A 16586-nucleotide genomic window follows, 5' to 3' on the forward strand; every position below is an offset into this window, starting at 1 on the left:
CCACCGCTGCTGACATAGGGATAACATCCTTTAACTACAATCTCTGTGCTCAGTCTGAGATCACTTGCTGATTCCCATTGATGTTTCATGGCCTTGGAAATCTCTAGAAAATGAAATTAAAGCTTCATATCAATGAAGACATTCGCCATGTTGCTCAGCGACACCGTAGAGTTGCTTTCCATTTACAAGAAGCTGTAGAGAGAGAGTTGGAAGTGCTTCTGTAGCATGACAGGAGCAGTGCGCATCTGCGTAGATATGCACCAGGCAAACAGAGACACCCTGGTCCACAGCTCGCGAACATGATCATGCAATTGAACGAAGCTATAGTGTTTTCTTATCTTGACTTAAATAAATAATACCATCAACTTGAACTGGAGGAGGGCTGCAGATACAGTACTACTTTTTCAAGTCATGTTTGTTTTGTCAGATATAAGAGACTGAGTTTTGGAGTATCCTCTGCTGCTGAGAAATTTCAGGATGTTATTCGCTGAGCTATCCACCCTGTTATATATGCTTTCAATTACAGTGATGACATATTGCTTTTTGGGAGAACCTAGGAACATTATAAAGCCCTTAACCAAGTATGCCAGTTACTTGATAATGCCGGCCTCACTCTGAATGCTGCAGAGTGTGAGTTCCACCAAATCAAATTCTGTTTTTTTGGTCACATATTCTCTGACCGGGGAATGACTCCAGACCCAGACAAGGTGTAGGCACTATCATCCACTTGCCCCTCCCAAGATTTTACCAAGCTACGATCCTTTCTAGGCATGACCAGTTATTTGTCAAGATACATTTGCAACTTTACTACAGTGAGCGCCCCATTAAGTGACTTGACAAAGCAAAAGATACCAATTCAATGGTCTCCAGAATGCAACAGGAGTTTCAGAGACATAAAGCATGCAATAGAAAATGCAATAGAAATGGCTTGCTTCGACCCCAAGTTACATGATGAAATTACAGTTGATGAAATCCCGGTAGGGCTAGTGGCAATACTTGCTTAACACAGAGCCCTTCTGAATGCTCAGAAACACATTGTGGCCTATGCCAGTTGGAGCCTGTCTGAGACAGAACATTCCTACATTCAGCCGGAGAAGGATACTCAGGCTGTGGACCTGCAAACATGTTTTTATGTATTCCTCTGTGGAAAATGATTCACTGTCATCACCAGGCATTACTTACAATTTTAGTTAACCTGAAGGCTATTATGGCCCCTCAAATCGAGAGGTGGGGGTTTAAGGCTTGTCTGAGACAGAACATTCCTTCTTTTAGCCGGAGAAGGAGACTCAGGCTGTGGTGTGGGTCTGCAAATATTTTTATGTATTCCTCTGTGGAAAATGATTCACTGTCACCACCAGGCATTAATATAAATTTTTGGGAACCTCAAATCAAGAGGTGGGGGTTAAGAAGGCAAAACTATGACTATAGGATTGTGCCCAAACTGGTAAAGGATCAAAGACTAGCAGCTTACTTTTCACAAGTGCCACTACATCGTCACAGTTCGACTTCCAAGAGAGCTAAAGCAAATCTCAACTTTATCATGAGATCCAGCACACCAGTGGTTCTATCTGCGGAACAAATCATTGCTGCCACCAATGCTGATAAAGACATGATCATCGTTCAAGAATTTATTTCAACGCAGTCATGGAAGAGAAGTATCCGGCCACTTGCTGATGATGCTCAATTCTAAAAGTTCAAAAATGTGTAGGACGAGTTAGTCGTTACTGTTTGGAAACTCAGAGTTGGATGAGGTATAGATCATTCCAGAGGCTACTTTGCCTGGTAATATTAGATCAGTTAGGTGGGGCCTTTGTTTTCTGAATTGCCTGAGATCTAATGACCTTATTGCTCTAAATGGCAGGTTCTCAGAGGATTCTCCAGCCTTGTCACCATTCATTCCTCTAGAGGGCAATCATTATTTGATTATGTTTGGTGCTTGCTCTCAATTTGAGATACTAGGATGGATGTAAGTGATCACAGTATTCTCTTGGTGGTTTTTGATTTAAAGTTTAAGGCGCTCGAGTACTGGAATTCCAGAAATAACGCTATTGTTTTGGGCATACTTTTTAGCCGAATAACAATATGATGAATTTGGCCGCATGTTAAAATAGCAAGTTTACTCCCTTCTGTCACATTGCTAGAGAACCCTATTCCTTGGTTTGAAAAGCAGCTGTCACTGCTTCAATCATGTGGGAATAAAAATAGAATTATTAGTGTTAAACCCTCTGTAGTTATCTCTTAGGAGGTAAATTTCCTAGAAAGGAAACTTTTTAAGCAGTAGCTATTGAGAAAAAGGGAAATCAGTCAGGTGAAGCGCGTGAGAACTAGATTGAAGGCATCTGAACGTACGATGGAGGAGGCCCATAAAAGGATTAAGTTAAGACGCGCGTAAATATTGGTCTATAATAGCTAAATACTGTGATTCTAGAATTAAGACCAAGGCCATCCCTATATCCATCCGATGCAGAGTGGACCCAATATATCTCGCAGTTATATGCCATCAATTCCAGTTGCGGATGTTGTTGGAGTCGAGTGATGAACCTCCCTCATTGAATGGATCCGGCCCACCTTCTTCTGAGGCACCAAATCTGTAAATTGAATTTTTTGGCCATACCTTCTGCTTTCCGGCTACAATTTGGGCTCCTGACTATGAATGTGCTTGCTATGGCTGCTGATCTAAGGTGGGGGGAAAACATAATGAATAGTGGCTCGCGTTCCATCCAGACTGCAATAAAATATGAAGTTTTTTATGCATGTAGGGAAGAAGAGCCAACTTTCAAATTATATGAAAGCTTTGGATATGTTTGAATTTGATCAGAATGAGGTAGTACTGCTTCCAAAGCTTATCTTGACAAATCTGATTAAAGAAAACAGTTTATGAAGTGAGCCGGAAATAGCATTTGTAAAAAACCACAGCAATATGTATTATGGAACCTCCCCCATTGTGTGCACAGAACAATTTCATCATTAAGTATGAATTTGCTTCGGTTATGAATTATCACTGGATCCTGGCGCGGATTACCTAAGGAGGAGAGGCGTTGTGTTCTTTGTGGGAATTGCGTTCAAGATTTTAATCATTTGATATTTGTGTGTCCTCTCCTAAAATTATTGCGACGTCAATTGTTAGGACCATTGTTCTTAAAGTACAACATAACTTCGGCAGGGGAGACCAGGGAATGTCTCTCTGCATCTCTATCAGAAATAGTTTGTGCACATTCTTTTAAATATTTTAAACAATGTTTAAACGTATTTTAGTTGTTTGAATATTAAAATTGTATAGCAACTGTATTTGGTTTTGAATGTGTGGAATTTGGCATTTTAGGCATTAAATATTTTCTACAGTATAAATAGAATTACTGCATTAGTTCTGCCCTGTAAAGCTGGGGGCATTGCACAGATAGAAGTGCTGTATTAGTGTAGTATTGAAAAAGATTTTGCACCACTTCTTTTCTAAATTTATTACGCCTGCATAGTTTCCTGCATTCTTCAAGTATTGTATCATAATGTTTAATTGATTCAATTGCGCATTTGCACCTTTTCTGTCCGTGAGGCATTTTTTATCTAAAGTAGAGTATGGTTGCGCGCCGAATGGTTTCCTCTTGTATTTTATAATTCTGCATATTTTACCCTGTATTAATTGTCTTTTATAAAATCTGTTTTGAGTTCCAAATCATAATATATATTTGACTTTGACTTTGAAACGTTCAAAAATGTGTAGGACGAGTTAGCAGATACTCAAGAAGGCATAATACTGAGACCCTCGAGAATTGTCATACCTGAAAGCTTAAGACAGCAGGCCATCGAACTGGCCCACCAAGGACACTGCGGTATCGTAGCCACCAAAAGAGCCCTACGAGATCTAGTGTGGTTACCTTGACTGGATGAGAAAGTTGAGAAGGAGCTGAAAATGTGTCACATTGGTAATTGCTTGTCTCCCAACATGACGCAACACCCAATGACAATGTCTGACCTTCCTGCTCATGCCTGGGGGAGAGTTGCAGTTGACGTTTTTGAAACTTTGTGAAATAGACACCATCTCATGGTAGTCATTGATGAATATTCACATTTTCCTTTGGTGGTAGACTTATCTTGGACAACCCATGATAAGGTCATAGAATGACTTGATTACATCTTTGCAATGTGGGGCATTCCTGAAATCCTCAAATCTGACAATGGCCCACCCTTTAGCAGTAAAGAGTTCAAAGAGTTCCTTGTCTGACTCAATGTCAATGAGCAAAAGAGTACTCCTCTCTGACCCAAGCCAATGGTGTAGTTGAACGATTTATGGGCACCCTCAAGAGAGTCATCAGCTAGCGTCCATGGAAGGAATTGATCTCAGCCAAGCCATGTGCCTAGCCCTCTGGGCCTATCGATCAACTCTTCACTCCACAACTGGTGAGAGTCCAGCCACCTTGCTATTTGGGAGATCAATCAGAACAAAACTACCTCAATGGACCTCCGATTGATCAGTGAATACTGACCAGGTTTGAGACACTGACATGACTCGAAAAAGGAAAATGAAAGCATATGCCGATCAACATCGTCATGCCCAGCACAAAGAAACCTGGGTACTGGTTAAACAGAAACAAAGATGGAAAACGGACACTCCTTTTGCCATTATTCCTCTGCAGGTTGTGGTGTGCAAAAGACATATGATAAGAGCACATTGTCCTGGACAATCTATCACTTGGGATACATCACATTTCAGTCCTGAAACCATGCTTGAGGCAGTCCTCCCAGCAGATTTGGCATCATCACCTGAGCCTATGACTCCGTTGTCCGATCAGGGTGGACCTCGATCATCTCGATCATCTCGATCACTTCGCCGACTGATTGAAGAAAAGTGATTTTCGAAATGTTCACCACTTTTTATTTAACAAAGGGGGAGATATAGCATATTGCTGTTGTATGCACTGGGACCTTTGTGGTTCTGGGGCAGACTCTGAACAGGAACGACGTCACATGCGGGGAGGTGTTCCAGTGTGGTTAATGTTGATTTTGAGATAATGCTAGGGGTCGGTGAATAATTCCACTCTTCCGATTCATAACAGGGGGTGGTGATGGACAGAGTATCTGAATTAAGCAGAACACTCCTACCCAGTCAAAAGATCAGGGCTTGATCCATCACCGTTTTTTAGCTCACTGCACCATCCCAGTTCAGAACCTGGCTATATGCAAATTAGTCTGTCCCTGGCCCAGTGCATCATGGGAACAGGGCAGACCAAACTACCAAGCCAATTCTTTACTGGAAAGGAAAACAAGCTTCCGGGGACCGGTTTCTGGCATTACAGCCGTCTTCGGCCCGGCTTGCTTGAATCCTGATGGTGCAGTGAGCAAGGGACTCATGTCTGAGCATACCCTTCCACACTTGTGGTGGCCAAAACGATTCATAACAGGGGGTGGTGATGGACAGAGTATCTGAATTAAGCAGAACACTCCTACCCAGTCAAAAGATCAGGGCTTGATCCATCACCGTTTTTTTAGCTCACTGCACCATCCCAGTTCAGAACCTGGCTATATGCAAATTAGTCTGTCCCTGGCCCAGTGCATCATGGGAACAGGGCAGACCAAACTACCAAGCCAATTCTTTACTGGAAAGGAAAACAAGCTTCCGGGGACCGGTTTCTGGCATTACAGCCGTCTTCGGCGCGGCTTGCTTGAATCCTGATGGGGCAGTGAGAATTCCGCTCTTCCGGCAGAGTTCATGGAGTTTTGCCCACTCCACGTGGACTTCCCAAAAACTCAGCAAAGTGAAGTGGATTTTTTTCCCTTGCAAGAGAAATCTCACACTAGACACCTCCTTGCGAAAACTCTGAACTCGTGCTCTCTGAATGCAAGCCGTTGGAACAAATTTTACAGCCCAGGAGAAACTCTTGGTGCTAAAAATCTGCGCGAACAGCACTATGGTTTTGAATCCACTGCTTCCAGAATTCCGCTTAGCGTGATTCCCAAACTTCGCCCAGGCCTGAATAATGCACAATGTGTGTGAGTGTATGTTGAGGAATAAAGACATATTTAACAACTGCTCTCATGTGGAGAAGCGTGGCTCAGTGGTTAGAGGCGGCAGACCTGGAAGCTGAGATCGACCGTGGACCAGGGTTCGATTCCCCGCCTCGGCGGGTCTCGGGCTCAAAATTCCATGGACTCGACAATTCTCGCTCCGGTGCCTACTTGAATCACAGGGTCACACTCTGCAACTCTGGGCAATAGCTTGCTTAATCTCCACTACGGCCCCTCGCGCCGGGATGCCTGGCTTTCACCTTGTGGACACCCTGCCGGGGTTTCTCACAGGGGAATACCAGGATGGGTTCCCTAAGCAAGCGCCAGGATGCCCTTTGGGTGACAGGTTTGCACTATGTAAGTACACCTACATTTACATTTATGTGGCATTATCCATTTACATGCTCCAGGGCTAGGGAAGGCACTACAGTGGCAGAACTGTATGTGCTGCAAGAGCCCACCACTCAATGCCATAGAATCTCTTAAAGTTATTGCACGATTACTTAATATAAAAAAATCCACTCCTTGGACAATCTTTTTATTGTAAGTAAAACCAGTGCTGCTTGAGCTAGGCGTTGTGCCTGTACATCAACCTCCAAGATTAAGAATTGACTATTTAGTCTTGCTGCTTCTTATAAGTCTAAGACTAAAAAGAGGACCTTGGTATTTCACTGAGCTAACAGGATTTTTCTGTATTTCCATGCGCAGCTGCGGTAATTGTTACAAGGATTGCTTAACTTCCCTTGAGTTGTGCGGACCCAGCTACAAGTGGCATAAACACCGTGGGGCATATTACCAACAAAGTGGTTAAGAGAGGTGTTAGCCGCCTTGGCTTAACGTCTCTCTTCACCACTTTGGAAACGCTAGGCTGCACCATATTACCAAGGATATGGTGCAGCCTAGCGTTTCCCCCTGCAATGGCGATAAGTATTACAACTTAACGCCAGCGCAGGCAGGGAAGGTTTCTTTATGTATAGGAAGGTGTTCCTTTCTGCACATAGCCAAAGCTTAAATGCCATTTTGTAACTTACATGTGTGCTGCTTCATGAAGCACACATGTAAGTTACAAATTGGCATTTTTAAAAAGAGGTTTGTTTATGTACAGGAAGGGACACCTTCCTGTACATAAACAAACCTTGGCATTTTGCTTTTTCCATGTGTGCTGCACAAGGCAGCACACATGGAAAAAGCAAAAACGAGGAGAAATGAAGCATTTCTCCTCGTTTCGCCACCATAAGAACAGGTCTTTCCTGTTCTTAAATTTGGCGCTGCCACCTATTATCACCTCTCTTGATAAAAGGTGGCAGCGTCGAAGTGAATGGGTGTTGCGGTGGAACGCCCACCGCAACACCCACTGCACGCCCCCTTTCACGATGAGTTTATCGTGAAAGTGGCCCTATTACCAAGGCAGTGTTAAGTCAATTAACATGGCTTTAAGCCACGTTAATTGACTTAACGCTCCCTTGATAATAGGGCAATGCAAATACCGCCGCGTTATCGGCAGAAAAGAGCCGATGACGCGGCGATAAGGGGCTTGATAATATGCCCCATATTTTATTATTTCAAACTCGCGTCAGCAAATCAGAAAACGTGATTTTGCACGTATAAATCTGCTCATACACATAAATTCTGCCTGTATGGTGTGTTTTTGCATAGTAGCAAGGGTAGGTTGTAAGAGGTTCAAGAGTTGGGTTGTCTGCAAAGTGGATGAACACCCAAAAACCTGAAAGTGTGTGGGTAAGAACAAAGATTTGCCTGGCATATTTCCAGCCTATGGGAATAGGCAGGGAGTACTCCAGTGATATCCCAACCCCCATAAGTACTCGTGAAATTCTTTGTGAATTCAAGGAAAGTCAGAGATTTACAGAAATTGTATGCGTAAGACTACGAGTGTAACTTTTCGAATATACACAGGAATTTCGTGAATAAGGCCTTGATTTTAAGGATTTGCTTGCCTTGCCGACTACATGGTCAGTAGTTTCTTGAGCCTTTATACGTTTAAGGAACATGTAATAAACAACGGAAGAATGTTCTGGCTTTGGAAATGCAAGGCAAAGCAGCTGGTAGACTGAAATATGCAAATGGATACAGAGTACTATTTTCAAGCATAAGCCAGAAACCACGTTAAAATGCGAATGTTGTAGTCAATAGAGAATTTCCAAATACTTCACCTTTGGGAACAATACGATGCAGACTTTTTTTTTTTTTTACAAAATCACTTATAGCAGGCACTGTTCGCCTGCATGATAATGAGATCCAGATGTTTTTTAAATGCCAACCAAAATGCAATTAATACTTTTTTCCAAACTACGATGTGTTTTGCTCAAAAGTGCATGGTCAATATTTTATATGCAATGGTTGTGTGGCGGAGGATGAGCACTGTCCTCAACTTCTCAAGGGGGGGCGTAAATAATTGCGAAGAACTGATGAAAGTAAACAGTTGAAACACATGGTGCTAATAACAATATTAAACATGGTGCGCATGTATTGAGTTAAAGAAACACTGTGTAGGGGGTTCAGTGAAAGAGGAATCCTCTCAGTAAATGCCACAGAGACAGATAGAACCACAACAGAGTGCATTGGGGCTCAAAAGGTCTAAAGGCCACCTAGTTCTGCTTGGGGAGAATACGTGAACATTACACTTGTAATATTTAGTGTAGCAAAAGCAGAAAGTATGGTGCATAAAGAAATTTGTATAGGTTGAATTTCAAACACTTTATGCGGGCGGGGAATATCTCTGAGTGGAGGGCACTGGAGACTGCAGATTTATAAGGTGAGTATGCGCAAATGTTCTGCAGCGTTTACAGATGAAACAAATCTTTTTTGGCAATATGATTAATTGAAATATTTGTTATTTTTACAGCTATTTTTCCAAATAAATGGAGATATGTGCCTGAAGATAATTGAAAATGGGAAACATAACAATATCCACATTCGAGAAGGAGAGGTATTTGCTTGTTTTATTGCATATTGTGTATTTTCATTTACAAGTGGTATTTAAAATGTACATTTCCGATGTCTACCTTTAGAAATCTGTGTTTTAAAGGTTAATATTGATTAACAGCCTTCATAAACAATAAAAATATGAATGTTATGTAGTGTAATGAGTATCTTTTTCTACTGCCAGGCTCTAAATAAAAGAGGTGGAATGTACGTTTCCTCACATCAAGCTGAAAATAATTCAGTTCATGACAGTTAATAAACAGAACCCTCTAGGTGTGCAAGCTGGGGTAGAAGCCAAAGAAGAACAAAGTTTGCTCATTGAAAAAAAATTAGATAAAAAAGCAACACAGTATAATACAGTATCAATGAAAGTATTAAATGCAGGACCTTAAAAGAAAAAAGACACATACATGTCATTAGAACATTACAATGTTGGGGGCTCGATTGAAGACAACAGAGTGGCTCATTGCCAATAATGGCTGGTATAGGCCTTCTTCTCAAACATTTCATGTTTTTTTTCTGTTTCTCCCTGTTTCATTTAGAACATTCTAACACAGTGTGTGGAATGTTCTAATAACCATATATCTGTTCTGCCTCCAGGCTATATTGTTTATTAAATGCCCTTGCCCTCATTATGGACTCTCTTAAGACCTATTATTCATGTTCAGAGCATTTAACAACCAGGACAGCCCTTGCCAATGGGCGGTAAGACTATATTATGAGGTAATAAAAAGACGTCTCTCTTGAAAAGATAGGTGAGGCAAAGTTTGCGAAATACCATTTCCAGAAATAATTAAAACCTATATTGTGAGTCCAGTGTAAATGTATTTATTTATTTATTTATTGAATGTTTTATATAACGCGAACATGACCCAAGGGTATCAGAGCACTTAACGAGTATGTAATGCTAAATAAAAAACAAAGTTACGACAAAGGGCAATAAACTATAAAATTAATCATGGGGTACAGTGAATTAGGAGTAAACAGGGTCAATACATAGTACTTGAGCTAGACAATGTTACTTTGAGGACGTTATAGGAGAAATGGTAAAACAAGTGTACAATAAATGATAGATCTCAGCTAGTAAGGACTTGCTGTAATGCAGAGTTCAGGCACATAGTTGTTCTGATAGAGCTAGTTCGAGAGAGCAGAGTCATTGCTAATTAAAATGTTAGGAGTTCCAGATTCTAGGGGCCACTCCAGAGACAGCTCTATCATAGGTTTTCTTCTTCTGGAATAGGGTGGTTTCAGTACGAGATCCCTGGCGCTCCGCGAAGGTCTTCCTCCCCCCGAAATCTTAATTGTTTTAGCAAGGAACATCAAAGTTTTGTGGTGGATGGTTTTGTGGGTAATGCAAGCCAGTTTAAGTTGAACTCTGGCTTCGAATGGAAGCCAATTCAAAGCCTTTAGATGTGGAGAGACATGGTCAAATTTCTTTGATCCTGTACGGAGTCTTTCTGCAGCGTTGAGGCACATTTTTAAGGGAGCGGTGGAGATCTTGGGTAAGCCTGAAAGTGTAGTGCAACCATACTCGCTCCTAGAAATTACTAAGGATTGTACTGACATTTTAAAGTTAGTAGATAAAATGTAAATGTGTAAATGTAAATGTGTGGGATTTGTAAAGCGCACAGCTGCCCGTAAGCGTCCCGGCGTTGAAGACCGCTGGGGAACCCGTCCTGGCTTTCCCTGTGAGATGGTCCCTTCTGGGTATCTCCAAGGTGAAACCAGGCATCCCCGGCGTCTGTGGGGGGCCGTTGTAGAGATGAGGCAAGCTTAATGCCCATAGTTGCCGAGTGTGATCCCTGGTTAGAGTAGGCACTGAGGCGAGAATTGTTGATTCCGCTGACCCTGGTCAACAACCCTGCCGCGTCGGGAATTGAACCCTGGTCCCGGGCCATTCTTTGCTTCCGGGTCTGCCGCCTCTAACCAGTGAGCCACACTTGAATGGTTTCAATTTCCTGAGATAGCTCAGTTGAAAGCAGACGCTTTTGGCCATTGAGTTGATGAGAGATTGCATGTTTAAGTTCTTGTCAAGAGTAATACCTAGGGATTTGGAGGAGTCAAACAGGACAGGAGTACAGTTTAGAGCAGTGATCGACTTGGCCCATTCCTTAACATCTGCAAAGCTTTTTTTGTGGGGGGGGGGATCAAGAGGAATTCTGTTTTTTGCAGATTGTGTCTAATATGATTGCAGTTTAGCCAATGTAAGGTGAGCTTTAAGGCATCATTCATTGACTTGATCTCCTCCAGAGATTACTTTATCATGTAAATCTGGGTATGATTCGCATACATGTGATAGGAGGTGTTAGTATGCTGAAGTTTATCTGTGAGTGGTTCGACATAAAGTTTAAACAGTGAAGAGGAGAGAGTTGAGCATTGTGGAACACCAATCACGCTAGAGGAATGTATGGATAAATCATGGCTGACCAAAAATCTTTGGGTTCTGTTCTGCGAGAGGGATGTAACCTGTACAACACTGTACCTGAAAGCCCCATCCTGTTTTAAAGTCTGGCTGGCAGTATTTCGCGGTTAGCAGTGTCAAATGCGAAAGACAAGTCAAGAAGAACTGGTAGGCAGGTTTTGTTGTGATCAAGAGCCAAAAGAGTGTTGTCCACTATATGAAGAATTGCAGATTCGGTATTGGGACCAGGTCTAAACCCAGATTGACATTCAACAAGGAAATTGAATTTCTGGACGTGTTGGCTCAGCTGTTGTTGCACGCATTTATCTAGTACTTTTGCTAAAAGAGGAATGTTGGTCAAAGGCCTACATTTGTTTGGGTCTGCAGGATTCCCTGTATGCTTTTTTAAGATAGGAAGGACTTGACCAGTCTTGAGGCAGTCAGGTAAGGAACCTTGAGATAAGGAAACATTGATTATGTTGGTCCAACTGGGGACGATACATTGATGGAGTAACAGAAGGCATTTGGATGGGAAGGAATCATTGTAGTGATTATTAGGATTAGTGGACAACATGTTTCTAGTAATGTCATTGTGGTCATATAGCTTGAAGTTCGACCATTGTGCTTTGTTTTTGGAGGGTGAAGAGGTTCAGGGTGAATAATATACGAGTGGGAGAGTGCATCAGCAGCTGTCAGTAGTTCCAGGGTGTTGGCTTTGGATGAGAAAAAGGAGGCGAATTCCTCGCAGGTGATTTGGGATAGGGGTGATTCATGTGAGGTTTTAGCAAGCCTGTTCGATTGATGTTTTATCAGCTCAAATAGTTTACGCAGTCTATTTTTTACATTGTCAAGTTCAGAACTAAATAAATCTTTTTTTGATCTGACAATGCTTTTGTTGTAGGCTATCTGGTCTTTCTTAGAAGCTGTAAATGGAATGATGTGGGGTGATGCCTCCATTTCCTTTCAGCGAGTCTGAGGTTTCTCCTTTCGTCATTTAGCGATCCATTGAACCGTGGATTTTTATCTTTATCATGAATTCTTTTTAGTTTTAGAGGAGCAGTCGAGCTGATTATGTTAGACATTGTAGAGTTATAGTGATCAGTGAGATCGTTCACATTACCCAAATTGTCTGGGGGGAGAAGCTCTCGCTCTCAGTGTGCAATTAGATTTACATTATTTACATTTTTGGTGTCCCGTACCCAATGTATATTTTTGAGAGGTTGCAAGGTTTTTTTCTTTTTTATGAATGGTAATTGAAGCGCTGTAAAAGGTAGCCTAACTTGGCACGACAAATTGAAAACACATTTTTTACACTCAGCTATGCAAGTGGGAGAGGTGTAAAGGAGGGTTAGTGTAGAAGAATAGCAGCTCATACAAGTGTTAAAAGTCTATAGACCAGGCATGATGGAGAGATTACTACACTGCCATATTTATTTTTAGATGTTTCATCATCACCACGACAAGTGGCACCACATCTTATTATAAAGAGTGCTATGCTGCGCAGTTTTAATGGAATACTGAAAGCTGATATATCGTCCTGTGTTTCATATTTATAAGAAATTTAACATTCAGAGATATAGAATTTTATTTTTAGATCTGGCTTGTCAGTGCCACTGTTGTCATACCTTTTATGATTAACAGAAAAAAGGCTTTACTGAGAGAGGGACCTTGGTTCCACATTCTTGTTGATCTTCCTTTACTGTATTTGATTGGACAGAGGTGTGGGATTCTGCTGAAAAGGATTGATTGTGTTGCACAGCAGGAGGACTGAGCTGAGTATCAAGTCAATCAACAAAGCAGCAGGCCTAATTGTGTAAATGGGAAACGTTATGTCAGATGCCTTAGCTTAGGTCTGACCTTGTTCTTATGAAAAGCTATGACAAAGGCAGTAGACCCAAATTGTTTATTGTGAAATACATATGCCAGTAGACTTAATTCGGGTAGATTGTGATTTACTGTGTTATAGCCTATGTTAAATAATGTAAGAAGTAGCTTTGCATGGTGTAACCCGGGGACCGATCCAGTGGGAGGTAGTTTCACATTGACAAATATTATAAGAAGTAGTTTTACACTAGCTAGATTGCCAAAAACCATAGATATGCCTTCACATTGGGAACTCTCTAACAAATATCATATGAAGGAGTTTTACATTGGGAGCTTTTTTTGTGATGGAGTAACCAATCTGCCAAACTCTAAATCAGGCCTGTAATATTTATATCAATATATGCTTTGGGGCACTGCCTAAAAGACTTCATGTGTATTTCTAGACAGGGACCTAAAGGTCATGTTTATGTTCACATTAAAGCCTGATGTTTTCCAAGAAGCTCATTTAGGGCCATTGCTGATGTTTACAATTAGAGCCTGCTGGTGAGCTAATTCCCACATGTAACCTCACAGACATTGTAATAGTTATTTAGGGTAAGTGGTATGCATCTTGAATAATCTGCCAAACCTCTATTGGAGGGATTCCAATTTGTGATTCTACCTTAAATCTTTTAAATGTTTGTCAGTTTCATTATAGCGTGTGTGTGCTATAAATAATGTTTCACGTTTTAGAAAAAAGTAACTATCTGAACATTAATTTTTTGAGTGTTAATGTTGTGCTTTGCTGTGTGCAGTCTTTTTTTAGAGTCAGCCTTGACTGCTCTAATTTCCTTTATAGCCAGATGTTAACAGGAGTGTTTGTTCCCTAGTTTGAGGGTCTGGGGTAAAAGTAAAAACCATCAGTGAGATAATTGAGGCTAGTAACTTCTGACAGCCCGGGGACCTCCCAAACCAGATTTCTCTATTACAATAAAAAGGTGTTTTACATAGCATTCCCCTGGCCAAATGCTGTAGGAAAGGGGTTTTCTTTCTTTCTGAACCTTCCGACAAATGCATCGGTATGGGATTTACATTGAGAACTCTGTCAAAAGCAATAGCACAAGATTTTTACACTGTGAATGTCATCACAGACAAAAAGGAAGAGGTTTCCACTGTGAACTCCCTGATACATGAGATAGGAAAGGTGTTTAGTACAGAGATTCCTTTGTAGTTCTTGCCAGATGTATTGCTTGGTGTAGCAGATGTATGCTTTGGCTCTGCCTAAAATCTTTGATGGGTCTCTGTAAGTAGAGACCACACGGTCATGTTTATATTAAAGCCAATAAGCGTAATGTATTGATTTAATGTGGTGACAAAGGTAGCAGGCTCTCTCAGTTTACATTGTGAATGACTTCAAAAGGCCTGTAGACCTAATCTTTCCAATTATGAATAACTTTATGTGTTGCAATTAGCCAATATATGGGCATTGTCCGTTTTATTTTAAAACCACTTGGTGCGTAAATTGTCACCTAGTACCACATAGGTAATAAGAACAGACTAGAGGTACTGGGTTGGTTGCCTCCTATGATATTTCTTTGGGATACTTGAGTTTCACTGTGCATTTGCAGTCTTTATTTTCTAGCCCATATACCTCCCTTGGTTTCCATTTGTTTCCTTTAGTATCATTTCCACTGGTACACACCTAGAAAATCACTGTGCTCCTCATAAGCAAAAGTGGTATTGGTGCAATTTGCAAAGAAAGCCAACTGGGGTGGCAGAAGCTTTGTGGTCTGTGCAGCCACGGCTTGAACGAACTCCTGTTGCATGTTAGAGGCATGACTAACCTACTCGACTTCAGGAAGGCCTTGAAAACTTGGCTTTTTACCATTTAATCAGGCATCATTACTTCTCCCATCCACGTCCTCTGTAGGACTTCATTCTAGCACCAGGACATGCCTGGGAAACAGGTGCGATGTAGAAATATCAATAACATAACATAGTTTATAATTAACTGCTAAGTTTATTATCTGGGATTCAAGAGGTGAAAGGAGTTATTGGTCTACATATATGAGGGTCTGTGATATAGTGGCTGCCGGTCCCCACATATCAAAATACCGCCATTGACACAGTTGGGACTCATTAACTACTGACTGCTATGGGGCATGCTGATTTGTTTTTCTCAGTTGGGATTAAGGCATGGTTTGGATATTGAGAAATTGAGGCACGCCTATAGTCCCACATGTCCACCCTGTCATAGTGAAATATGGCACAAAATATATCTCAATTAGGAATTGTGATAAAATTGGGCAGAGCAAGACCAAAACACTGTTTAAAGATAAGCACGAGATATCGGTTAAGAACTTTCAAAGTCGTCTTACACAGCAAGGTCAGGTCAAATCAGTACTTTCGTAAGATAATGATTATAAAACATATATTTGTTTCCATGTTAAACTTATCCCATTCTCTGCACAGATGAAGAATTGTGAGCTCAGTGTTTGACTGGGAAACAAGACCGAAGCCCCAGCATGCCAGGAAAGGGTAACCAAGTTTGAAGCAATCACAGGCAGGTGAGGAGCAGGGTTAAGAGTCCATAAGACAGAGAACCAAGCTGAGGTAAAAGGGTAGAAGAGAGGACCATTTTGACTCACAGAGCATGGTGATTGGGAGGAGGAGGAAGGATTGCCCAGGATACTGTGTTATAGTCAACTTCAAATACCCTAATTTGGTTTGAAAACTGCTATCTGATGTGGAGCACATGCGAGAGAGACAAACTACCATTGGTCTTCTTCCTCCGGGGTATTTTTACAAGCCACCCAATGGGTTGCTCTTACTGTTCCTCTGTCACAACATCTCACACACACTTGTGCATCTGACAATGGCGCACTATGGCTTAATGGGTCATACAGTGTCCCTGTGTCCAACCGGTTGATGTTCTCGACTAGGTAGATTGACTTGCTAACAAGGAGGCCTCACAGCACCCAAACTGTATTAAGAATGACATAGATGGCTGTTCCAATATTGGACATCCAAAAATGGGAGATCAGAGTTGGTCAGACCCCCTCTCAAAAAATGGGGGATCAGAGTCGATCAGACCTCCCCTCACCAAGGGAATCTGTTCACACCTCGGGTGCTGTGGACTGCAGGGCTACATTTGAGGTCTGTAATAGCCTTGGCGCAAATACTCCCTACTTTTTAGGCTCATGGAATCAAGGGGTTACCATACAATCTGAGGAACCTCCATTCTAGTCGCATTTGGGTAATCATCATTCCCACACATCTGTCAGACTCACAAGCCATGAAGGGCGAAGCCTCACATGCTCACAGTATGGGGAGATCAGAATTGGAGGCTGAGTTAACAAGAAATCTAAATTCCTATTGGGAAGGAGTGACAGTGGCTACTTGGAACATTGCAGGTGCAAGCTAATGAATCCAGACCGGC

The 16586-nt window shown here is 41.6% G+C and overlaps 1 protein-coding gene across 1 annotated transcript in view; it reads left to right on the forward strand.

The window, feature by feature from the left end:
* Positions 1-16586, forward strand: part of HAAO (3-hydroxyanthranilate 3,4-dioxygenase) — a 955259-nt gene that overhangs the window by 408493 nt on the left and 530180 nt on the right. Inside the window, exon 3 of the mRNA XM_078649691.1 lies at positions 8864-8947. Coding sequence (XP_078505817.1) covers positions 8864-8947 — 84 coding nt within the window. The remainder of the gene's footprint in view (positions 1-8863; positions 8948-16586) is intronic.

Source organism: Lissotriton helveticus, chromosome 6 (genome assembly GCF_964261635.1).
Source record: "Lissotriton helveticus chromosome 6, aLisHel1.1, whole genome shotgun sequence".
NCBI classification, from domain to species: domain Eukaryota; kingdom Metazoa; phylum Chordata; class Amphibia; order Caudata; family Salamandridae; genus Lissotriton; species Lissotriton helveticus.